The following is a 25,464-nucleotide window of genomic DNA, read 5'->3' as shown; positions in this document are numbered from 1 at the left end:
TCATATTTGATTGTTCGATTAAATTCAACGATTTCTATTTAACTGTTATACAATTAAATCTGGACTAGATCAAGACTCGCTACAACTCACTTAAACTTTTTTATATACAAAATTATGTATATTTTATATATTTCTGTTTTGATACATTGTATTACTTTATGTATTATGATGTTCTAGTCGTAGTTATTTATATTTCCTATGTAATTTCTATAATGATACATTTTTGTCTTATATTCATATTTTTATAAATTTTATTGAAAACATAATTTTAATTATGTGTTTACAATTATTACTATTTTTTGTTATATAAATGATTTGACGATTTATTTTTTACACAAAAATAAATCATATAAAAGAATGAGAGAATTTCAAAAATACCCTTTTTTAGATACCATTTTTCAAAATACCCTTTTTCAAACTCTATCAAAAAAGTCAATTAAATGTTGAAATTTATCCAATGTGTGTGTAAACTTATAAATATAAACACAAATTACCTTTATATGTGTATAAATTTTTATATATCTTTCATAAATACCATATAAATAAATTATAAAAACCATTTACTTTATGGTTTTATATATCTTTCGTAAATACCATATAAATAAATAAATTATATACTAGAGTCAATCATGTAGCCATGAATGAATGAAAAGTCTTAACTATCTTCAAAAGATTTGTAGTGGGCAAACAAAAAGCAATGATTGGATCTCCAAATCTGTCTTTAACAATTAAGAATAACATCAATGAGTTCGAGAAATTTATAAAGAATCTAACACATGAAGTCAGACAATTTGGGTTAATTTTACTTTGAAGAATCAAGTAAGTGGAGATAATTCTTGAAATCAACATTGAGTATGAACACAATCCAACCATCCATGGTACAAACAACGAAGATGGAGGTACCAACGAGAGATTTGAGAGAGAATAAATTGATTGTAATGAAATAAATCTCAGCTACACACTTTTCTTTTTGCACTCTTACTAACTAATAGTGAAAACTGAAAATAGTGGAGATCTTTCTCAAAAAAAAAACTTGACTTTTATTTCATTAACCAATGTTGTTCTTAGTTAAGGGTATAATTTTTTTATAAAAATGAACAATATTAAAAAGTAACAAATGGGGAAAATTGTATCAACGCGCTGGTCCGCATTCATTTGGACATGCCTGCGACACGTATTATATTCCTTCGGACAGCGATGGGCTGGTCTAGGACCGCATGATAAAAATATTGTGTCCAAACTCGCTTCGCTAAACCTAAGGAGTTTAGTAAGGCGGTCGACGAATTATATTTATTATTTTTAAAAATAAATAAAAAGAAGGGGAATTCTCTTAAATACCATGAAAATATATATTTTTCCAAACATACCAATACAAGTTTTATTTTCCAAAAATACCACTAATATACATTCTTCTCCAGAAATACCACAAAACTAAAACTAATATTTTTAACATTCAAAACTAATTTCTAAATCCTAAACACTAAACCCTATCCCTAAAAACTATACCTTAAATATAAATAGTCAACCCAAACATCTTAAAAAATAATTCTACACCTTCAAGAATCAATTTTTTATGTTTATGGTATTTTTGGAAAAAATAAAACTTCTATGGTATTTTTAGAAATAAAAACAAATTGTGGTATTTTTGGAAGAAAACCTTAAATGATGGCACCTAAGAGATTTCTTTTGTAAGTGTTTTAATTTCTTTAAAAGTTAAAATTAAAATTAACTTTTAAATATCTCTTTTGTAAGTGTTTTAATTTCAAAATATTAAGTTACTTTACATTATTACATATTTCACATATTATATGTTCAAAATTATATAAAATAGTTTATTTATAGATATAATTTACTTTTTAATCAAATTTTTATAGTCCGCAAATCGTTCCACCAACCCACAAACATAACCCGCTAAAATTCCCAACCCGCATAAATTTGTCCGCAAAACGGGTTTAAGCTAAATACATCCATACCTATTTTATTGTAGTACTATTTGAGCCAAACCCATATGCTAAAAAACATCCGATATATAGCAGTTGAAATCTTTAGTATAAGAAAAAAAAAAAAAAAAAAACTAGCCTACTTCAGTAAATTGAACGCCGCAATTGATTACTGAATCATACTTAGTATTTTTCAAAGCATTCAAACGTTGCGTTCCCAAATAAATTAAAAAAAAATATTAACTAAGGTGATAATGGCCACCACACCAATAATACATTTGCATCGAAAGAGAGAGACAGTTTCTTCTGGTCAAACCCAAAGAACACAACACAACAACAAGAACAAGAACTCATTCAGATTCATCTCCGATGATCCAGTTCTTGTAAGGACAGAAGCAAAAGAAACTAAGTGGTTCCTCTAATGACCTCGACGTTTCTTTTGTCGTTGTTCCTTAGTCTAATCAATCTTCTCTTTGTCTCTGTTTCGTGTGCTCCTTGCACAGAGTTCGTTTACTCTAATTTCACAGCTTCTAACCTCAGATTCATCGATAGCTCCAAAGGAGCTTTCCTCTTCTCTAGTAACTCAATCTTCAAAGCCGGTTTATTCAGACCCGGCGACGATGAGTCATCTTCTAATTACTACTTCTCCGTCGTCCATGTTGATTCCGGTTCAACAATCTGGTCATCGAATCGAGATTCCCCTGTTTCAAGCTCTGGTAAAATGAATCTTACACCTCAAGGAATCTCTGTTGTTGAAGATGGTAAAAGTCAAATACCCGTTTGGTCAACGCCGGTTTTAGCCTCTCCGGTTTATTCTCTCCGGTTAACTGACTCCGGGAACCTCCTTTTGCTTGATCGGTTAAACGTTTCTCTATGGGAAAGCTTTGATCTTCCCACTGACTCGATTGTTCTAGGACAAAGACTCAAAGTTGGGAAGTTCTTGTCCGGATCTGTCTCACGGTCTGATTTCTCTACAGGAGATTATAAGTTCTTGGTTGATGTGTCTGATGGTTTGATGCAGTGGAGAGGACAGAACTATTGGAAGCTAAAGATGCATACACGAGCTAATGTTGATTCTAATTTCCCTGTTGAGTATTTAACTCTTACTACTTCTGGATTAGCTCTTATGGGACGGAACGGGACGGTGGTAGTCCGTGTGGCGCTACCACCGTCCTCTGATTTCCGCGTAGCGAAGATGGATTCTTCCGGTAAATTTACTGTCAGTAGATTCTCCGGTAAGAGTCTTGTGACTGAGTTCTCTGGTCCTATGGATACTTGTCAGATTCCGTATGTGTGTGGTAAGCTCGGGCTTTGTAATCTTGATAATGCTTCGGAGAATCAGCGTTGTTCGTGTCCAGAAGAGATGCGGTCGGATGCGGATAAGAAGGTATGTGTTCCGGTTAGCCAATCAATGAGTTTACCTGTTTCTTGTGAAGCAAGCAATATTTCGTATCTCCAACTTGGTCTTGGTGTGTCTTACTTCTCTACTCACTTCACTGATCCTGTGGATCATGGTCTCGCGTTATCGGCTTGTCATGATCTTTGCAGTATGAATTGCTCCTGTCTTGGTGTTTTCTATGAGAACACGTCTCGGTCTTGTTATTTGGTGAAGGACTCGTTTGGTTCTTTGTCTCTAGTAAAGAACTCACCAGACAATCAAGATCTTATTGGATATGTTAAGTTGTCTATTAAAAAGCCAAATGGTCAACCTCCCGGAGACAAAAGCAGAGGATCCAAGTTTCCTGTGATCGCACTTGTGCTCTTACCTTGTTCTGGTTTCTTCCTTCTGATTGCATTAGGGTTTATCTGGTGGCGAAGATGTGCAGTGATGAGATACAGTAGTATCCGTGAGAAGCAAGTAACTAGACCGGGGTCGTTTGGATCAGGAGATTTAGGATCTTTCCATATCCCGGGGTTACCTCAGAAATTCGAATTCGAAGAGCTGGAACAAGCAACAGAGAATTTCAAGGACCAGATAGGTTCAGGTGGATTCGGGTCAGTCTACAAAGGAACTCTTCCAGACGAAACACTCGTTGCTGTCAAGAAAATCACAAACCATGGGCTTCACGGTAGACAAGAGTTCTGCACGGAAATCGCAATCATTGGAAATATCCGACACACGAATCTAGTGAAACTCCGAGGCTTTTGCGCTCGTGGGAGGCAATTACTCTTAGTCTATGAGTACATGAACCATGGTTCATTAGAAAAGACTCTGTTTAGCGGGAATGGTCCGGTACTTGAATGGCAAGAAAGGTTTGATATAGCGCTCGGGACGGCTCGTGGGCTCGCGTATCTCCACAGTGGATGTGACCAGAAGATCATACACTGCGACGTGAAGCCAGAGAACATCTTACTGCACGATCATTTCCAGCCGAAGTTATCTGATTTCGGGTTATCAAAACTTCTGAGCCAAGAAGAGTCGAGTCTGTTCACGACGATGAGAGGTACTCGAGGCTATTTAGCTCCCGAATGGATAACAAACACAGCTATCTCTGAGAAAGCTGATGTGTACAGCTACGGGATGGTGTTGTTAGAACTAGTGAGTGGTCGGAAAAACTGCTCGTTCCGATCTCGGAGCAACAGTGTGACAGAGGAGAATAATGTGAACAGCTCATCGACTACAACCACTAGTACTGGTATGGTGTATTTCCCATTGTACGCTTTGGATATGCATGAACAAGGGAGGTATATGGAGCTGGCTGATCCAAGGCTAGAGGGTCGGGTAACAAGCCAAGAGGTTGAGAAGTTGGTTCGGATAGCTTTGTGTTGCGTCCACGAGGAGCCAGCGTTGAGGCCAACGATGGCAGCGGTAGTTGGGATGTTCGAAGGAAGCATACCGTTGGGGATTCCAAGGATGGAGTCGTTGAATTTCTTGAGGTTTTATGGGCTGCGGTTTGCGGAGTCTTCAATGGTTGAAGGGCAAAATGGCGAGAGTGAAACTATGGTCTTCCATCGGCGAGAGAGCTCTAACAGCGCCGGTTCTAGGCACTCTGCTTCTTACATAGCATCTCAGGAAGTGTCTGGTCCACGATGAGCTACCTAAACGTGATTTTTTGTTGTCTCCTGTGTTTATTTGTTTTTGGTTACTTTGTTAATAGTGATAGGCCTTGTTCATATAATCTACTATATATGAAAAATTATTGGATAATCTTGACATAGAGACTACAAACAAAAAGACTACAAACAAAAAGTGTTTCTTCTTTGTTATGACACAAGAAGAACATCACATAAAGTGATCAAACCACAAGCTCTAGTAAATCAATTTTATCATTACCGAAGTTTGTACCAATGACAACACAAAAGGAGTTGAAGATTGCAGTGATTGGGTGGTCTTTCAGAGCTGATGTATCATTCTAAGCCGCTGCGTTTGTCAGATCTTTCACGGCCACAATTTCTTGAGGCTGCATATACAATACAACAATGTTAGAACCCATCATTTGACTAATCAATCTTATGCAGTTCTTCCATCTCTATGTTCATCTTTACCAAGGTTTCATATCTAAATAACTTAAAAGCGTACTAATTGAATATATATCTCTAGAGACAGTCATATCTTCAGCCGACCACAAAGACATTCATAGTTACCTCAGCTAGCTCCTCTTCATGCTTGACGATGAAAGCAGTATCAACATTTCCATTTTTGAAATCCTGTAAACAACAATTGGATTACCAGAAAGCCAACATTTTCATGATAAAAGATTCACTAACATAGCGCTATTTATTTCACACACCTCAACATCAAGGATAAGTTTGTGGTAATTGATGGTCGTTGGAACCCCTGATGAAACCAAGACAGGGAAAATTGATTAGCATTCCCCCACATGTCCGATGTACCGAAATGTGACTTTTTAAGCAGTATATAACGAATAACAAGACACACAATGCTTAGTAAGATGGAAGTAACAAAAACTAGTCCTCTTCATACCTGTAATTATAGTGTCATCAAGAGCACGTTTCATCCGTTCGATTGCTTTTTCCCTTGTTGGAGCCCAAACAATAAGCTATAAAAGATTCAGGGTTCAAAAATGAATGACAACACATCAGCTATAAGTTCAAGTAAGCTGCTGAGATAGATGGCAGATGAACACAAAAACCACATTAGAATTATAAGTCCTACAAAGCCTCTTCCAATATTTGTTTAAGATTCCAAAACACCAGAGTAACTATATTACCATAAATCCTCAAAATTTGTTCCCATATAACAAATCAGATACAAAATGGCTAATCCAGAAAATATAAAAGAGAAGTATACCTTCCCTAGAAGAGAATCATAGCTTGGAGGCACAACATAGTCGGAATAAACATGGCTATCCATTCTAACGAAAGGACCTCCAGATGGCAAGTATGATGTTATTCTGCCTGTTATCGTAAAAGTGACGGTTTTGTAAAGAATGCCAATCTGCTTTCAGTTCAAAGATAAGACATATAAAGGTCTACTGAAACATACCAGGGCCAGGTCTGAATCCTTTGAATGGATCTTCTGCATTGATACGACATTCAATTGAGTGCCCTCTGAGCACAATCTCTTCCTGTAATTAAACAAAAATGTTGAAAGAAATTTTTTGATATCCACTCAGAACATAACATAATACAACAATCAAACCTGTTTGTAACGAAGTTTCTCTCCCATTGCAACACGAATCTGCTCCTCTATCAAATCAACAGAGTAAATCATCTCTGTTACAGGATGCTCCACCTGAGTTTAGATTCAATAAATGGTTGACATTATAGTTCATATGCTTATATATATGTTACAAAGGTAAACTTTGGCAAACAACTTATAAAATATACTTTGCAGTCAAAATAAAATTCAACCTGGATCCTAGTGTTCATTTCCATGAAGTAGAAGGAACCTCTTTCATCTAAAAGAAACTCCACAGTACCAACACCAATGTACCCAATGGATGCTGCTGCAGCAACTGCTGCATCACCCATAGCTTTTCGCAATTCAGCGGTCAATGCTGGAGAAGGTGCTTCTTCCAGAAGCTTTTGGTTACGCCTCTATTATCAGGGGGAGAAATATTTAAAGGAACCAAATGATTTCAGTATGCTAGACAACAATTGATGGTCATTAAATTATGAAAACCTAGGAGGAAGATACCTGGATGCTGCAGTCACGCTCACCAAAGTGAACAACATTTCCAAATTTATCTGCCAGCACCTGAAATACAAGAGGTACAAAAAGAAAAGGTTTGAAATCCAATAATGGTATCATTGTACCATGAACTCACTAGAAATCATCTTTTGCTAAAACCACAACTGTTTTGAACAACTTTTCCTGATAAACACCATACCTGGAACTCAATATGTCTAGGGTTTTGTACGTACTTCTCCAGATAACATCCATCATTTCCGAACGCAGCAGCAGCCTCACTCTTAGCTTGCTGTAAACAAACAAATTAAGAGAAGTTTGATTCTGGGAAGTCCAATTTTTAGTGAAATTTTCACTCTTGGCTACTTATGTTGTCTGAGTTAGAAAGAAATAAAGAATCTGTGATAATACTTATGCAATACTTGATCCCTGAACTCATACTTATAGTTGAAAATTTTATATTACAGGCATTGCTAAGTTTTACATGATTGTCATACCTGTAACAGTTTTACAAACTCTTCCGGTTCTTTAGCAAGACGCATTCCACGTCCACCACCACCAGCAGTTGCCTTGAAACCAGAAAAGCCAGAACAGTCACTTTTTGTAAATATAAACATATCAATACGTACAAAGGGACAAGCTGACCAATTTGATGAATCCAGTTTATGACTTAACATAAAAAAAAATAGGTATGAAATAGAAATTGTAACATCTAGTCAAATTTACCTTGATCATTACAGGAAAACCAATCTCATTGGCGACCTTGATTGCTTCTTCTGTGCTCTGTAATAAAAACAAAATAAGATACTGAACTTCCAAGAATTCTCTTGAAATGCAAAAAACTAAAAATTCTAAATTGATAATGCAGCAAAAATACCTTCAATAGCCCATCACTTCCCGGTACAGTGGGAACCCCTGCATTTTTCATTGTCTCTCTTGCAGTTGCTTTGTCTCCCATAACACGGATGCTATCAGGCTACAGACAGAAAATACGAAAACCAGATAATCATATTACTGCACTCATAGATGTATCAAATCAATAGTATCTTCCTCTTAATAATTACTAAACAATTTCTGTGAAGAGAAGTTAAAAAACTTACATTAGGTCCAATAAAATTGATCCCATGGTCTCTACACATTTCAACAAAGAGAGCGTTCTCCGAAAGAAAACCATATCCAGGATGAAGCATTGTACAACCACGACTGATAGCAGCTGACAGAACATTTGGAATTACCAAGTACCTACACAAACGAATTGATTATATTCTCTATCCAACCAGATCTGAAACTGGTCTAGAAATGTCCTAAACAATGACATAACATGAACTGGTCTAGAAATGTCCTAAACAATTAAATAACATGATCAAACTTACGACTGGTTGCTAGGAGCTTCACCAATACAAACAGCTTCATCAGCCAATTTGACATGGAGGGCATCTTTATCTATAGTTGAATAAACAGCAACACAAGGAATCCCCATTTCGTGCGCAGTTCGGATAACACGAACTGCGATTTCACCTCGATTAGCCACAAGAATCTTATCACCACCACTGCATGTAGCACCAAGAGCACCACCACTAGTAGCTCTCTTGGCTTTCCTCTGGCTAACTTTTAGAGTTTGTGTTCTTTGCCTGGGGAAGTTAACCTTTTGTGGCATCGTTATGTTACATAAAGAACTTCTGATAACTCCTGTCTTCCCCAGGACTAAGGACTGTATATAAAAACAAAATCAAAGATACAAAACAGATCACAGAACAATGTTATTATGTAGATATTGAAATCGTGGATATGAATTCGAATTCAGGTTGGGTGATTACGGGTGGAGAAGCAATGGATTTGAAATTGGTGGTAATCATAGAGGCGTCCATTTCGAAATGAAGGAAAGCAGAATCCTGGTTTAAGAAAAAAGAAGGATCAGCATTGTGATGAAGAGGAAGTGCCTCGTGAGTATCGAAACAGATCTAATCGAAGAAGAAGACGTACCTGTTCGTCTCAGAGAGAGAGAAAGAGAGAGAGATTGAAATGGAGAGTGTTAAACTGTGAGATATTGAATCCTCCGCCTGAATGGTTTGGTTTGGTTTAATTTGGTGGATTCTGTGCCAACTCCAAACGCGGAACAAACGTGAAACGCAAACGTGGAACGCAAACGTGAAACGCTAACGTGGAACGCAAACGTGAAACGCTAACGTGGAACACAGTAATATAAATACAGTAATACAAATACATTACTCAAACCTTTAATTCGCCATGAGATTAAAAAAAACCATATCCACGGATATCCGGTTTTATTTCGAAAATCGAATATATAGATAATAAAATGATAGATATTTCGGATATGAATAATAGGTATGACTACGGTTACGGTTAATTAACCATTGGTTAACGGTTGTAATTTTTTTTAACCATAACTTTAACTATTATATATACGGGTAAGATGGTTGCAGTTACGGTTAATTACGGTTACGATTAAATACGGTTACGGTTATTTGATGATTATTATAATATTAATATTGGAAATAAAATCTTATGAAATACTAGTTAATTTACTAGTAAAAAAATATATGTGATTTCAAATATTTATAGTGAATTAGTTAAATCTAGATTTTGGATCGAAACTGAGAAACTCAACATCAAATACACACGGAAATAAGAATAAAAATAGTTTAGTATGAAATATTTGATTACTTATGAGTTCAACTTGTTGTGTTACTTTTAATAAGGTGAAAAAATTATCCAACATTCGATGTGTCTTTTCATTGTATACAGTTATAATATAATTTATTTTAAGGATTTAAAAATATGCGGTTAACCGAGCTTGTAACCGTACGGTTAATTACGGTTATGGTTAATTAACGATTATGGTTAGATTTTTTTTAACCGTAACTAATTTACTTGTACGGTTAACGATTACAATTTTTAACAGTTTTATACGGTTACGCTTGATAAACGGTCCGATTACGGTTAGAAATACGGTTAAGGTTAGCTTTCGGTCATGCCTAATGAATAATACAATTTTAAAAAACGGATAACGGATATCTGTTTTCTTTACATATTTACTTATATCCGGATTTTCGGATACGGATACGGTTTCTAAAATCACGGATAATACAGATACGATTCTAGAAAATAGATATTTGCTTCGTTAAGGGCTACTTTTGATTACTACTATTAATCGCAAAGTTATTTAAATTATTTAAATATGTTACTAAAAACCAGGAAGGTGTCAATCGACATCTAGTCCGATTGGGAGTTGTTGGCTTTCTGTTTCGTATTGTTGGTTGTTGATTGTTTTGTTTGAGTGCCCTTTAAAATCAAATCCACGAACTGTTTTCAATAACAGTATATTTTAAGGTGGATTTTAAAATGATTAGTTCAATAACACTGAATTTCATGAGTAAATCCATGATTCAATAACACAAGATTTGTAAACTTTTTACAAATCACTTGAAATTCCACTTTGAACACCCCCCCCCCTAGTATTTCATTTTCCTTGTGTCTATAGCCTTTTTCATGGGAGGACGCCTTACTAAGTATTTGTGATAATACTTATACATCTTTTTTCTTGTGCGTGTATGTTAAAGCACACTGTAACCGTAAGGTCATGGCAATGAGGAGGATAATGAACTACAAGAACTTGTTGTCCAAAGTTTTCAATTTTGTTTTGTCGATGTTTGAATATAAGACTACAAATTTTGAAAACACATATGCTAAATATGATGTAAATTCTTAAGTTAATATAAATACGATTCATAAACTGTAAACATAAGACAATACAATTATTTTATTCTATTTTGGTGTCTATACCAACAACAATAAAAAGAGGCAAGATCATTTGCTCATAAGATGAAAATATGAAATAAGATCTTAATTGAATAAATAATAATCTTTAATCCAACTATACATGAGCTGCTCAATTACACCCTTTTTTGAAAGATAAATAGCATCATCTCTTGCTTCCCATGTGTATAAACCTCCACATCTACCACGAGGAGAGGCTTCATCTCCTTCATATGCTGTAAAATTCTTATGATATTCAAGTTTTGCCCCTTTCCATAAAATACATTTGAATCTTGTTGTGAGAAGAAAATGATCATGAAAACTAAAATTGTATGTAGGATCTTTAAATTTTAGAAAATGATACCCTAGATCATCACTTCTAGATTTGCAGTGAATTTTGAGAATACTATGACTGATGGTAAGATTATTTTGGAAAACTACAGTGTTTTTATGACATTTAGGTTCAGTTGGCCTAAAATAAAAAGATATCACAAAAGAGAGTGAAATAAATAGAAGATTCATTGTTTTCAACAAATTTGTTTTAATGAAAATTAGTGAGATCTCAAAATACTTTTAGTTACATATGTATATGTCTTCACAAATTTATAGGAGTTATAAGATTTCTCAATACAAATGCCAATATTGGTTGCTTTGATCTCTCTCTCTCTCTTAAAGCTTTGCATTCCATTTGGCAAGTTTATATAGATTTTATTAATGTTTTTGGAACTTTTATCAAGTTGTCTAACTTTTTTTTGTAAGTTACAGTAATTAGAATTTTTTTTAACACATAGGTTTTTAATGCATAATAATTTCCTACCTTTACTTTTTATTAATTTTTTTAAAAGTATGGCATTAACTAAAGTTTGGTTATCTTTGGTCCAAAACACCCATTTCAGAGATAAATCACCTTTTTGGCTATGATTTATGAATCCAAAAGCTTGAAGATCGTCACCTTGTATGTTTATCAGTTTTGGGCTGTTTTTGGATTTTGCTTCTTTAAAAATCTATTTTTTAACCATTCCAGATTTTTTTAGCAAAAATTCCCTTAAATTTAGGAAAACTAATTTTTGAGTAGTTTCTAGCCATTTCAAGAGAAACTGAAAACTATAATTTTGAGGTGTTTGTGAAAAAACATTCAACGAGAATATGTTTATTTTTGAGTCTTATATTTTTTAAATCAATAGTATAAACTTAAAAAAAAAACCAAGCTTAAGCTTCTGTAAAAACCAAGAGAACTGGACTCGGGTTTTACAAAAGCTTAAGCTTGATTGTCCAAATCTTCAAGATGGGCAGGGATATTGTTAACGTCGATGTTGAAATCGACCAAAATTGATGTGGTTCAGGTTGGTTATTTGAATTGAAAGCTGGTTTAGGTTCTAAAATTCATAGTACATGAATTTGGGTATGAAAATGCCTTCGGGGAATAGTTTGGGTTGCTTTTACCCGTTTTCCCCATTCTTGAGTGTTGTGTTGGCCTAGATAAGACCAATATAAGTTCACTTGCATTATTTCCCTAAAAATTCTCTATATTACTTATATATTTTGTTTACATTGAAACAGGGTACCAAAAGTAATATTTGTTGGATCCTTGTAAAAGAATACATAATAAAAGAGTATTGCTTTGCAAAATCACATAAGTACCCTATTCTGGTTCCAAGTGTTTTCCTTCGGCCTAGACTTCCTTAACCTAAATCTGCAAAACAAAATGAGCTTTGAGTAATCTAGGATTACTCAATGAGCCGGGTATCCTTCTATCATTCATTCTAATTCCCTTCGCGAAACCCATAATTCATCAAGTAAACATAACATTAGTAAAAGTAAGACAATAACAAGAACTAGTCAAACAATGAAGTCAAATAAATCAAGAAAGGACTAAAAATACTTAGACATCTCAGTCCATAGACTCATGATAATCAGATCCGTTCCAAGAACACCTCCGTGTTGAATCCACCATGGAAACCAAAATAAGACTTACAGTCGCATCGCCATGCAGCACCTCGAGCTAGTTGCGAATCTAAAACACTGAGCTAGGTCAAAATGGAAGTAATTACCACAAAAGATTAACACACAAGACATACACCACCATCGCCGAGGAACATATTATCAACAATAGAATTGGATCTAAAGATTTGAAATTAATTTCATAGTTAATTACAACAAAAAGAATTAAATACTTTATCGAAAACTCAAGCAGTACTCACATGCGATCGCAAACAATCATCAAGTAAACTTAGGTTATTTTTCTCATCAACAAAATATGCATGCATGTCGATTTAAGTGATAGAACTCAGGTTTTAAGCAAGAAATTATCAAGAACTTATCCCAGCTTTAACATGCAATCCGTTTTATATCATGAATAACTATAATGTATTTCTACTAAAAAAAATCATGCAAAGCATGCAGCATCACGCAATGGAGAAATAAGTGGTATGTGTCAGACATGTGGCCTCCAATCATTGTTTTGAACATTTTCCTCCTATTCTTGGGAATTGGCTAGATAAAAAATTATTTGTCGAGTACCAAGGAATTCTCAATCAAAGATCTGAATTCATCGGTTCACTCGATCTTCTATTGATCGCGGATCAGAGCTCTTCAACATTCTTCTAAAATTCTACGGCATTTTCAAAAATTCTTTTACCATGGACTTATCATTGAGTCTTTGGTTATCATCATGAATATTACATTCAGATAGCCTCCAAGATAGAACATGGTCGGTCGCACACGTACTCGACCATTCACGTTCCTTTTTGGTATATTTCTTCTTCCTTGTACTTCTTAGGAATTTCGATCGTATAAAAGTTACTTAGTTGTTGGTTTAATTCTTCCTTGGTCCATCAACGTTCACATATTGCATTGGCCAACCATACCAGTTTTTGAGAAACAAAGATTTCTTCGTAGTCTCCCGATGCATCTCCTTAATTTGCTCTTCTTGTTCTTCTGAGTTATTTTCCAATATTTTCTCGATAATTTTTATTTTGACTCCTATTCTTTGGTGCGGGTCACTACTCCATCACTACCTCAAATTAAGGTAAGGAGGATTATCCACATCGACCAGAAGGAGAAGAGGAGGTCATATCACATAAGCTATTAAAGGGTCGACCTATTTTCAAGGAATGAAAAGTTAATTGAAGTAACGATTCATAAATATTACGTGATTCTATCTTTATGGCTACGTATGACATTACTCAGCTAGTCAACTTAAAAGTCTATATTTATCATGTAGAAGCTGATCGACAATCTCAAAGTCCAATTTGTAGCTCGCTGACCCTCAGTCATTATTCAATAAGAAGTCGTTTGTTTCCCTCCTTTTTTCTCTTTATTTCCATACTCATTTCTACCTATCAACCCTTGGAAAGACATAAGGCTCTTTTTTGGTGAGGATTTCCGCACGATGTTGATCTTTGAGCTGATAACTAGAGCGGTAACAAGATCGTGAAATTCCCTGATCACCTCGAATTGTTGCTGTGCATTCGATATTTGGAAAATTTACACACTAATTTACAATGATGGAACAACCTTCATTTGATGTATCCACGGGGTTCCTAAAAGAGCATTGTCGGAAGGAGGTTTGTCAAGGGCCGCAAAGCTTACCATTATTGAGACTTCGGCTGCAAAAATCGGGAGTTATATCTAGTTTCTTCACCACCATTCGTTGGAGGGAACTCTAGAATATAATGTCTACTGAACTCCCCGTGTCGATAAAGATTTTAAATACTTCACAATTGGCTATTCTGAGGGTTACTACCAACGTATCGTCATACGGTTTGACAAGGTTCTGAGTCTTAGACTCCATGAATACTATCCTCGAGATGACTACGCTGAGGGATCTTTCTTCTCTTGCATTCACCACAAAAAAAACTTTTTTGCAAGTAGAGCATGTTGGATCTGGATACGACTTTGCCTCTCCAATGATGACATTTATTCATCTCTTCCGGGTTCTTGAAGGGATGACTTATAAGTCCTTAACATCTTTGATAAAAGTACTTGAAGAGTGCACTTACTCCTCGTTCCTCTGTTGTATTAGAGTTGTGGATTTTGGTTAGATCAAGTTGTGACATATCTTGGAGCTACACTTACTACCAGAGAATCCAAATGAGTTTAAACCAAGGCATGATTGTAACCAATTTTTACTTGAGTGGTTCTAATACATGTAAGATCCTCTTCCACAACAGCAAATTTTGCTACTAAATCACATATGGTGGAGGTGAGAGCCTGAGAGCCTGAGTTGCCTAAGAGCCGGAGAGCCTGAAGGGTTTCAGACATGGTTGCTTGCTCAAACATAATTGTAGGGATGTCCATCTTCAAGTAATGATTTTGCGGGATGAAGCTGATATTTTCGTCCCCACACAAGACGCTAAATTTGGGAGCCAGATCCCACACTCTCAAATCTAAGTGGAATAAAAAATGGAATGGATCTCTTGGAAAATATAAATAAGAATTTTAGCTATATAATGAACTATATGAAACCATAAATTGTTAAAGAGTTCATGTTTGATTTTGTCTTTAAAACAATTTTCCCTAATTAATTCACCCGTTTTGATTCCGTATTTAATGTGTAATGCTTGTCTTATGATCCAAAATTAATCTTCTTTCTAACGCATTCCCCAATGTCAACATTCAGCTTTCGAGCTCCTTAGCATTTTTCTTCCCATTTTGTTCTCATGCGAGATGGTTGATTCTTCCTAAAACCTTGCTCTCTTCCTTCTTCGCCATCTCGGGAGACATGTGTCCACTTTCTTTAATAATGGGCTTTTTGAAAAAGGATCCAAGTCCACCAAAGGGGATATTGGGCCAAAAATTTATTTTTCAAGTAAGTGGGTATATAATTGTGAAAGTTTTAAAATATGATAATTTTTGCTATTAACAATTGCTAATATTTTGTAAGTGTAAAATAATAAAAATTCAATAAGAAAATAAAAATGAGTATAGTTATGAAAATTTTATATATTATAAAAAAATCTTTTTGTTTTTCAGCAAACTTTAATGAATTGACTCAAACAAGTCAGTTTTGTGGAACATTGTTTACATAAAGAATTCTTCTTTTACTTTTACAACCGCTAATAATTGTATATGTAAAAAAAAGAAAAAAATACAATGGAAATAATCACCCATATATACTTACTGTTTTCATAATAAATTTTACTAGTTTAGGTGGAAACGTAAATCATGCGTTTTCCAACACGCAGACGCGTGTGATTTTCTTTTCTATAAACTTTAATTTTAATTTGAAAAATTGGGGTATAAATTGTGACCAAGTTTGCACCCGATGTGGTGCTCAGGTGGAAACGGTAAACCATGTTATATTTGAATGTCCGCCTGCAAGGCAATCTTGGGCTTTGGCTCATATTCTTGTGGGCTCTATTCAATTTCCCACAGAGTCATTATATGCCAATATGGATTATATCTTACACTTATCTTTAAGGGATGGGCAAGTTGGGTTCTTTCCTTGGCTATTATGGTACATTTGGAAGGCACGAAATGCTGAAGTTTTTGAAAATTTGGATCAGTGTTCTCAAGAGGTGACTAGAGTCGCTAAGACGGAAGCGGATGCTTGGCAGGCGGCTCAGGTTGAAGATCTTGGAACCTCTCCGACTTCTCCGGTGACCTTGGTGCCGAGGACCCCGGGGCAACGACGTCCGGTTATCTTGTCTTATGTCTTTTCAGGATATCAATGCTTTATCGATGGATCATGGAAGTATACTGACAAGTATGCAAGCTTAGGGTGGTTTTGTTAGCACTTGCAGGATGGCTCCACGACTTTGGGAGCTTCAAACCCCCGTAGAAGTCTTTCTCCTCTCCATGCAGAGGTAGAAGCACTGATGTGGGCAATGAGATGTATGATAAGCCACGACTTTAGAGATGTTGCGTTTCTAACAGACTGCTCATACTTAGTGAAGATGGTGTCTTTCCCTTCCGAGTGACCGGCTTTCTCTGTATACCCGAAAGATATCAACATTGATAGGGAAAAATTTTCTACTTTTTCTTTATCTCTTATTCCAAGTAATGCGAATGTAAAAGCGAATAGCTTGGCACGTAATGTGCGTGCTCTTCCGCATTCGGTTAAGCTTGTTAACAATTGTCCCCAAATTGGCTTCTTTAAGCCAATCTATGTGAGTTTGGTGTTTACAAAAAAAAACTTTTATTTTAATTAATTGACTCAAGCGAACCAATAATACGATCCTCATAGAATCGACACTCTTTAAGTTGAGGGAAGGATAGGTTTTGCACCTAAGTGATCGTGAGATCACTTAGACCAAAGGATGTGGAGCGAATAGTCGCACAAAGATTGCGGAAGAGCCTTTGATTTACCGAACTTGGACTTGCCTATGGATATTACACACCAAAGAAAAGAACAAGAGAGAGTGATCTAACTTTAGAAAGAGTTTTTGATAAAGAGATTAGATGAGTTACAAATGAGAGGTAGAGAGGATTATATAGTAGAGGGGGATGAGAGAGAAGAAGAACATGCAAGATTATGCACAAGTGCCTTGGAAATACATTCATGCAAGTTCATACACCAAGTCTTGGAAATAACAAAAACATTAAATGCAAGAATGAAGAGAAAATATAGAAAATGGGCCAAGGCAAAATGTTGGGCCTTGGACTCACGAATTTGGTTTGATAAAAGCCTTAGAAAGTGTTACTTTGGCCTCATTAAAAAACCTTGTCAAGAAAACCCATTGGGACAAAACTTGACAAGGGAAAAAGAGTGCATAAGTAACACTTAACCCTTTACCGAAGCTCTTGAGCCGAGACCATTACGAGTGAAACTTGAGCCACTTCTTCAATCTTCTTTGACTCCTTAAGAATGCCATTGATAGATTGTTTAAGCTTCTTGAGTATTGATCTTGTTAGAGGACCTCCGGGATGACTAGTGCTTCTTCCACTTCGAGCTTCTCCTCGACTACGTGCTCCTCGTCGTCTTGTGTTTCTCCTCGTCGTTTTCGTGCCTCATTAAAAAACCTTGTCAAGAAAACCCATTGGGCAAAACTTGACAAGGGAAAAAGAGTGCATAAGCAACACTTAACCCTTTACTGAACCTCTTGAGCCGAGACCATTACGAGTGAAACTTGAGCCACTTCTTCAATCTTCTTTGACTCTTTAAGAATGCCATTGATAGATGTTTAAGCTTCTTGAGCCTTGAACTTGTTAGAGGACCTTCCGGGATGACTAGTGCTTCGTCCACTTCGAGCTTCTCCTTGGCTACGTGCTCCTCGTCGTCTTCGTGTTTCTCCTCGTCGTCTTCGTGCTTCTCCTCGTCGTCTTCGTGCTTCTCTTCGTCGTCTTCGTGTTTCTCTTCATCGATGGTTTTCTCCACTACGTGTTCCAGGTATTGTTCGACCATAATCATATTAACCAATTAGGCAGAACATTTGTTTACATAAAAAAATCTTCTTTTACTTTTACTTTTACAATTGCAATTAATTTATATGTCTAAAATAAGTATTATTTTTGGTGAAAATGTAAATTATGCGTTTTTGCGTTTTCCAATACGCAAACGCGTGTGATTCTTTTTTCTATAAACTTTAATTAATTGACTCAAACGAACCAGTTACGGGGAACATTTGTTTATCTATAAATAATTCTTCTTTTACTTATACAGTACTTGTACAATTGCAATTAATTTGTATATGTAAAAAAGTATTATAAAAACATAAATTCTGCGTTTTTGCGTTTTCCAATACGCGACGAGTGTTATCCATGGGAGCATTTGTAACAACAAATACTTTATGCAAAATAAATACTTTCTCTTCTCATTCCCAGTTTTCCCCATTCCAACAAAATCTAAAAGCTTTCTCTTGTCCGAAATGGCTCTGTCTCAAAAAATGAGATTGTCAAATTAACCGGACATCTCTTTTACAACCATCTTTAGAGCCTCCCCTCACCGATCTCTCAAGCCCCTGGTCTGTTCGTGTAATGATTCTTCCTTTTTGATATTTTCAATCTCTGTTTTGGTTCGTTCGATGAAAAATTGAAATGAGGTTCTTTGTTTTTTCTTGGATCTCCCCTCTCCTATAGCTCACTTTGGCTTGTTCGTTGATATGTATTGTTCTTGTTGCTTTCGTTGTTTCTATGGTTATTGTTGATTCTGAGATTGAAACGTTCGAGGGTTTCTACTGTTTACTGTTCTTTAGAGAGGCTAGTGTTATTGTGATGCATGATCCTTGTTAAATCTGTTTGGTCTATTTGGGTTTTAACTTGACATTGGGTTATTACAGGTAGTTTTGTAATGAGTATGTCACAGTCCTATGAAAACAAAGACAACATCATAAAGGAGGAAGGAAATGTTACCCCTTTCTTAGCTGACATGGATTATCGAGCTAGAGGATCGGGATCGTCTTCACCTATCGAGGATAAAGGCTTGAATCAGCTGGTGGTTTATGACATTAAGGGTAATGATACTGAAGAAGAAGTTCCACCAGTTCCACCTCAGCCTCCATCATCCAAAACTCAGTTGATTTCGCCTTCTATCGGGGCGTTTACTGTCCAATGTGCAAGTTGTTTCAAGTGGAGGCTCATGCCTTCGATGCAGAAGTATGAAGAGATTAGGGAACATCTTCTTGAGAACCCGTTTATCTGTGAAACAGCGTGTGAGTGGAAGCCAAATGTGTCTTGTGATGTTCCTGCTGATATCTATCAAGATGGTACCCGTCTTTGGGCTATTGATAAGCCGAACATCTGTCGCCCGCCTGCTGGCTGGCAACGTTTACTGAGGATTAGAGGTGAAGGTGGTACCAGATTTGCCGATGTGTATGTCTTTACCATTCTCGTGTTTATGTCGACTTACTGTTTTCTCGTGTATCGGGTTTCTTGATAACTCTTTTTTTCCTGGTCGTTTCAGCTATTATGTTTCTCCTTCAGGAAAGAAGCTTCGATCAACTGTGGAGGTCCAAAAGTTAGTTCTTCTATCACTCCATTTCGACATTTTAGTTCTCGTAGCACTTTTATCTAGTTATTTCCTTTTCCTATAGAGTGATTTGCTATTAGGTCTGGTTATATATAATTATAAGTGCATCAATGTAGTAGTGTCTTACCATTTCCCCCAACTTATATATAGAATCAGTAGTAAGATATTGTTGAAATTTCAAGTGTTGTCCTGTGGTGAAATGTAGAGTTAGGCAGCTATGTAAAATACATAAAGCGTTGGCTATGTTTTGTTTACGAGAGATATCATCTTTATATTTATAATACTTCATAACAATGGTAAAAGAAGATTTTTTAGTTATTTATAAATTGTTTAGTGGTTACCAAGTTGTTTTCAGTAACATATAGACATCTTCTTTACATCATTATAAACCTCATTGATGGCTTGCAGGTACTTGAATGACAACCCTGAATACACAAGACAAGGGGTGAAAATTTCACAGTTTTCTTTTCAAATCCCGAAACCTCTGCAGGACGACTATGTGAGGAAGCGACCAGCTCGACTAATGGAATCCAGCGATAATTCCAACACCAATGTAGCTAAAGAAGGTATGTTGCTTTATTTCCCACCTTACTATTGTGGTAGTTTCGATAGTTCTTTCCTAAGAGTGTTCTTTTTAGTTAGCCATGCAAATCAAACTACTTATGTGAGTCGGGAACCTGTATGAATGTGATTATTAATGTGATCGTCGCAGCCAGTGTGCTTAATGTGTTCCCCAAGTGATTACATTGGTATCTTAGGGAACTTACCAACAAAATAATGTCTTTTTGTTATTGTGGTTAATATCGAATCCAACTTTTTACAGTTTTCGAACATATCTGTTGTCTTGTTTTCATCAGCTAATCCACTGGCATGGATATCTTCAGATGATCCTACAGCGTTGCAGCTAAGTACGCCAACTGAGTCAGGACTTCGCATTTCACATGATCAACCATCAAAAAAGAAAAAGACATCAAAGGCATCGATCTTTGGCTCCAATGATGAACTTGCTAATAGATAATCTAGCTAGACAAGGGTCAGAACTTTTATCTTCGCTGGTATATAACCCCGTCTTCTTTCTTCGTCGGAAAATAGATAACATTTTCGCTTTTTGGGTTGGGTTTATCGAAGAAACTGAGGACATGTGGTTAGCTTGTTTTGTGAATACCATCTATATTTTATTATGCAGTGTAAGCTATTTACAGTTCTATGAAGAAGATGGTTGGTTTTTGTTTATGGAACCTGAAGTTTAATGTTTTAAAATTACCGAAGGTGACGCCAATTTTTAACACTAGCGGTAAGGATAAGTTCCTCTGCTGATTAGGAAACAAGTTTAGACAATATTGTTTGTGTATCTAAATAGCTTACACTGAGATATATGCTTAAATACTTGTCCAAGAGCGTGCGAGCTAGAATGTATTAATCTGTCATGTTATTTTGAAGACATCCAAAACATAGAACTACAACTAAGAGCCAGTGGTTTTGGTTTACAGCAACAAAACTACTAATACCCGCAAAAACGCAGAACAAAACTAACAACAAATCTGCCTCTACTTTTCTACTACGTGCGTGAACTGATGATGGGCTCCTGACTCTATACTTCTCCGTGCATTCGCTGATGATGGGCTACTGTCTCCCAGGCATAAGCCATATCATCGGAACCAAGTGATGGGAGTGGGAGTAGTGCTAACTTGAGGAAGCTGTGGAATCATACAGTTCTGTTGTTGCTGCCACTGATGCAAACCAAAACCATAGGTGGGCTCTTGATGCAGCTGCTGTTGCGCTGGTTGAGGAAATGATAGAGAAGTGTTTCCACTATCCTCATCTATCTCACTGGCTGCGTCATCCATTACCGCATCCTCACCTGTCTCATCCAACTCAGTAATCTCTAGTGTACGCGGTTGTTGGAAGGTACCTACAGACTGTGAGTAAGGAGTCTGAGAAGGATTCCAACAAACAACAGCTTGGCACTTGTTGGATCTCTGATCTTCATAGAGATCATCATCAGCTCTCGATGCATCACGAAGGAACCTATCTGTACAAGCAAAGAAGAGAGGTTGTCATTATTTAGTGTCCAGATTCAATCTCACAAGCCCAAAGACAATTAGTGACATTTGCAAACATCAAAAACACAAAGTAAACGAAGCTTAACAAGATCTGACACCTTCCTATAGCAGAGTAACTACATGACATAACAAAACTTCTCATAATGTTTATAACCAAGTCAGACCTATCTGCAGAAGATGTGAACACTGAGAGTTTAGATTTTAGACACCCATCAGTATTTTTTCCAGATTCTGGATCACAAGTGAGAAGATAATATAGGCTTTCAGACAAAAACAAACAAACTAAAGGAAGCATAACAAAATCTGACGCCTTCCTATAGAAGAAAAACTACATGACACAGCAAAGTCATCATAAGCTTCCCCAAGTTAAAAAAATGGACTCAACATATACACTATAAGACCCTTAATCCTCTGAATCCCTACACAACCTTAGTCTATAGTCATCATAAGCACCTGAATATTTGCTGTTGAAAACAACTTCAGAATCCTACACAACCTTAGTCTATAGAAAATACTTATCAGCTCCACAGCTTTACTTAATGAGCTATGAAATCACAGTAATATAGTCCCCATGGTTCCCCTTCAAGTCTATTCACAATCTTACAAGATAAGCAACACACTGTGTTCTGAAACTTATCTCACTATCTAACAAATTTCAGAAGAATCATACACTTATTCAACTTCACCTAATCCTAAAGCATTGGTTCAATCAAATCACAACACCCTAATTTGATAAACAGTTGGAAAAACTTACTCTTAAACCCAGAAATCAAATCTCTATCAACAAATAAGTTCCCAGAACAGGTCTGATGACAATGTCTAGGTTTAAACAGAACAATCGCTCTCTCATCATTCACCGGAGAAACCTCAATTTCTTCAACAGCCGTCTCTTGCATCGGCAAATCAGTTTCCTCTTCCTCCATAATCGGTGGCAAATCCACATCCTGAATCAATATATACATATAAATTCATCATCATGATCACGAAAACTCAAGAGAGAGAGAGAGATTTTGATGGATTTTTACCAGACGACGAATCTTCCTGGCTGGAGAAGAAAGGGAGAAATCTGAGAAGTCATCGTTTACTCTGTCTATATCTTTTCTCTTCATTGACAAGCGCTCGTTCTCCTCCATAGTTCGTTTTTGCAGAGATGATTGATACTAAGAATCTGGAGAAGTAAGAAGAAGAAGGAACATGTATAAGAGAAGAAGAAGAAGAAGAAGGAAGAAGAAGAAGACTTTTCTAAGTTTCTCTAGATGAATCGAGAAGGAAAGCAGAAATGTCTCTTTCATTACTTTCCGGTTTAGCTTCAAATTTATTTAATGTAATACATATAAATAATAATGGAAAAAATGTTAAAACAAAAACTTAAACTTTCAAATTTGAGATAATTTAATCCTAAATTTTTAAGAAATATTTTAATCATAAAATTTATATTGATTTTTTTCATAGAATAGCTAAGTTTTGTTGACTTTTCTGATTTAAGAATGATTTTTATTCTTTGCTAAAATCGCGAAAACGGGGTTAATTATCAATGAACTGCTTATGTTAAGCCTAAAAGATCACATTTATAAAACCAGAAACCTATGTTGTTTAAGAAATTGAAATATCTAAATCCCAAAATTGATTCACAATTTACAAATCTAAATCCCTAACCTTAGAAAATCCTCATATTTTTGAATTGTTGCTATGGCACAGACTTCCAATATTGTTTCATTGTTTATAAAACATGATCGATTTTGTTAAACAGAAGCAGCTCACGAATAGTTAACCCCTTCTTCGGAATTTTTAAGAGAGATTAAATGTCGTGCTTAAATCGGCGAGGTCAATAAAACTTAACTATTTTATAGGAAAGTCAATAAAAACTTTGTGATTAAAATAACGTTTTGGATGTTCAAGATTAAATCGTTCCAAAATTTGAAAGTTCAGGATATTATGACATTTTCCCAATAATAATAAGCTCATTTCTTGTTTAAAATATTTGTATGTGTTCACTTATAATTTGCAAATAATTATATGGGGTGTGCTTATCGGACCATGATGGTTTGAGTTATTTAAAAAATAAGCATCAAAACACAAATGACTTTCGTATTTTGGTACTTACCAAATGGTCTTCTATTTTAGGCACTCAAACCAAACATAATGAGTCTTTAATCCTCATCATGCTAATAAGATTGTCGATCTCTCTCTTCCATTGATATATTGAAGTTTCAAAATTGTGGAAAAGGGTTTCCTGTTCATGTCAGATTTTTTTTGGCTCTCTGTCGACATCAATCAGTGCAATTCCCTATTGATTTGGTTTTGTATTCTTAGAGGTTCGTTCCTACTATTATAGTTGAGAATTATGCATATACGCCGATCTAGTGCGGTTGTGCGTGTCGTAGTGGTGACAGAGAAATCAAGGAAACTATGAGCACCTTCAAAGGGAGGTTTAATATGAAGTTCTTAGGTATAGTATCATTAAAATTAAATACAAAAATCATTAATTTGCTAAAGAGGAAGTCTTAAATAAGTGATTTAAGGGTCGATTGTTAAAAATATGTGGCAGAAAAGCATTGGTTGTGCACTAATAAACCAAAGTCTTCTCTCTTTCTCTCTCCTCTTCGCCGACACTCTCTCTTTATGTTCCTATTTCTTTCTCTTCGTCTCTCTTTTTTATTTAATTATAATTTACTGATAAAATATTGTTATGCACTTTTTTTAAGGTTTAGGCTTTGAGATGCTCTAAGGCCACTCAATTCATGACTACAATCGCCGTGGTCTTTACGCCACCGTCGTCTCTGCCCAAATTTTATGCTCTCTCTTATTTATGATGTAGTACTCGGGGTCGTTCCTCTTAAAACCCAATGAATCATATATGTAAACGGAAAATTTGTAAGGCAAACCATGGTAACTTATGTTCACTTTTCTATTTATGGCTTTATTTTCTAGGGTAGATGGTTGTACAAATGATCCTTTTGTTGACACAATATTAGAGAATTCCTAATATCTCGCCAAGTTGGCGAGATTGAGAGAGAAATAGTAAGTTTCTACGAGTGGAGATTCGAATTAAAGGTAAATATGTTGTGCTCTAATTCAAATTAAAGGTGTTTAAAGGTATATATATATATATATATATATATATATATATATATATATATATACTAGATAAGAGCCCGCGTAAAAACGTGGGTTAAAAGTTAATCCAAATTTTATCTAATGTTATAATAATTTTAAATGAGTTAAAATTTATAAAATAAAACAGAACAAAAGATATACAAATCTTTTCATCAAATAATTGAAAATTCACACCTAAAAATTATTATTTATCTCATTTTTTATGTTTTCATGTGTTAAATTTTTTAAATCATTACATAAACAAAATTTTATAATATGTTCAGATAGAAAAATCCTCTCTAAAGATATACAAATATCTTCATCAATAACTGAAGATTCATACCTATAAAATTATTATCTTTTCTAATTTATTTATGTTTTCACATATGAATTAAAAATATTGCATCTGTTAAAATTTGGATAATCATAACATTAAAAAAATCAATATTAATTAATATTATATTTTCTAATATAGATTAGGAGCTAGGACCCGTCTATTAGACGGGATATTTATTTTTAAAATATAATGAACTTTAATATTTTAATGTAAGAATATTATATCCAAAGTATTTTTTAAAACATAGATAC

General features: G+C 35.4%; 4 protein-coding genes across 6 annotated transcripts; 2 read left to right on the top strand and 2 right to left on the bottom strand.

Moving 5' to 3' along the window:
• The first annotated feature begins 2,216 nt into the window (after positions 1 to 2,216).
• On the top strand, positions 2,217 to 5,088 carry LOC17877754 (G-type lectin S-receptor-like serine/threonine-protein kinase At5g35370). Its single transcript, XM_006285802.2, has one exon. It carries the CDS (start codon positions 2,362 to 2,364, stop codon positions 4,972 to 4,974), a length of 2,613 nt encoding a protein of 870 aa, XP_006285864.1. The 5' UTR covers positions 2,217 to 2,361; the 3' UTR covers positions 4,975 to 5,088.
• LOC17879147 (biotin carboxylase, chloroplastic) lies at positions 5,069 to 9,034 on the bottom strand. The gene is made up of 17 exons (XM_006286127.2): positions 9,016 to 9,034; positions 8,850 to 8,924; positions 8,406 to 8,743; positions 8,133 to 8,274; positions 7,910 to 8,008; positions 7,759 to 7,815; positions 7,530 to 7,601; positions 7,235 to 7,324; positions 7,042 to 7,101; positions 6,756 to 6,941; positions 6,544 to 6,636; positions 6,388 to 6,469; positions 6,193 to 6,299; positions 5,866 to 5,941; positions 5,672 to 5,718; positions 5,526 to 5,588; positions 5,069 to 5,341 (listed from the first exon to the last, which is right to left on the bottom strand). The coding sequence occupies exons 2-17, from the start codon at positions 8,898 to 8,900 to the stop codon at positions 5,294 to 5,296; spliced, it is 1,611 nt and encodes a 536-aa protein (XP_006286189.1). The 5' UTR covers positions 8,901 to 8,924; positions 9,016 to 9,034; the 3' UTR covers positions 5,069 to 5,293.
• Positions 9,035 to 18,563: 9,529 nt separating this feature from the next.
• LOC17878135 (methyl-CpG-binding domain-containing protein 2) lies at positions 18,564 to 20,981 on the top strand. 3 transcript variants are annotated; one of them, XM_006284148.2, is made up of 5 exons: positions 18,564 to 18,723; positions 19,029 to 19,560; positions 19,652 to 19,705; positions 20,126 to 20,283; positions 20,602 to 20,981. In XM_006284148.2, exons 2-5 carry the CDS (start codon positions 19,040 to 19,042, stop codon positions 20,733 to 20,735), a joined length of 867 nt encoding a protein of 288 aa, XP_006284210.1. In that variant the 5' UTR covers positions 18,564 to 18,723; positions 19,029 to 19,039; the 3' UTR covers positions 20,736 to 20,981. The 3 variants fall into 3 exon arrangements, with proteins under 3 accessions (XP_006284210.1, XP_023634391.1, XP_006284211.1); XM_023778623.1 differs by having other exon boundaries at positions 18,565 to 18,713; positions 20,575 to 20,981; XM_006284149.2 differs by having other exon boundaries at positions 18,565 to 18,723; positions 20,575 to 20,981.
• A 110-nt stretch (positions 20,982 to 21,091) lies between these two features.
• On the bottom strand, positions 21,092 to 23,038 carry LOC17879103. Its single transcript, XM_006282644.2, has 3 exons — positions 22,806 to 23,038; positions 22,535 to 22,724; positions 21,092 to 21,749 (listed from the first exon to the last, which is right to left on the bottom strand). The coding sequence occupies exons 1-3, from the start codon at positions 22,911 to 22,913 to the stop codon at positions 21,367 to 21,369; spliced, it is 681 nt and encodes a 226-aa protein (XP_006282706.1). The 5' UTR covers positions 22,914 to 23,038; the 3' UTR covers positions 21,092 to 21,366.
• Positions 23,039 to 25,464: the final 2,426 nt, after the last annotated feature.

Source organism: Capsella rubella, unplaced genomic scaffold (assembly GCF_000375325.1).
Source record: "Capsella rubella cultivar Monte Gargano unplaced genomic scaffold, Caprub1_0 scaffold_7, whole genome shotgun sequence".
NCBI classification, from domain to species: domain Eukaryota; kingdom Viridiplantae; phylum Streptophyta; class Magnoliopsida; order Brassicales; family Brassicaceae; genus Capsella; species Capsella rubella.
The sequence above is the reverse complement of the archived record's forward strand: the minus strand, read 5'-3'. Positions and strand labels throughout refer to the sequence as shown.

Excerpts from the sequence above, each read along its gene's own strand:
- LOC17877754 (XM_006285802.2), top strand. The coding sequence starts at position 2,362 with ATGACCTCGACGTTTCTTTTGTCGTTGTTCCTTAGTCTAATCAATCTT.
- LOC17879147 (XM_006286127.2), bottom strand. The coding sequence starts at position 8,900 with ATGGACGCCTCTATGATTACCACCAATTTCAAATCCATTGCTTCTCCA. Across the intron at positions 5,719-5,865 it reads TGATGACACTATAATTACAG|GGGTTCCAACGACCATCAAT; the intron begins GTATGAAGAGGA and ends TGGTTTCATCAG. Across the intron at positions 5,342-5,525 it reads ATGAAGAGGAGCTAGCTGAG|CCTCAAGAAATTGTGGCCGT; the intron begins GTAACTATGAAT and ends TTGTATATGCAG.
- LOC17878135 (XM_023778623.1), top strand. The coding sequence starts at position 19,040 with ATGAGTATGTCACAGTCCTATGAAAACAAAGACAACATCATAAAGGAG. Across the intron at positions 19,561-19,651 it reads GGTACCAGATTTGCCGATGT|CTATTATGTTTCTCCTTCAG; the intron begins GTATGTCTTTAC and ends TGGTCGTTTCAG. Across the intron at positions 20,284-20,574 it reads CACCAATGTAGCTAAAGAAG|CTAATCCACTGGCATGGATA; the intron begins GTATGTTGCTTT and ends TGTTTTCATCAG.
- LOC17879103 (XM_006282644.2), bottom strand. The coding sequence starts at position 22,913 with ATGGAGGAGAACGAGCGCTTGTCAATGAAGAGAAAAGATATAGACAGA. Across the intron at positions 22,725-22,805 it reads CCAGGAAGATTCGTCGTCTG|GATGTGGATTTGCCACCGAT; the intron begins GTAAAAATCCAT and ends ATATTGATTCAG. Across the intron at positions 21,750-22,534 it reads TTTGATTTCTGGGTTTAAGA|ATAGGTTCCTTCGTGATGCA; the intron begins GTAAGTTTTTCC and ends TTGCTTGTACAG.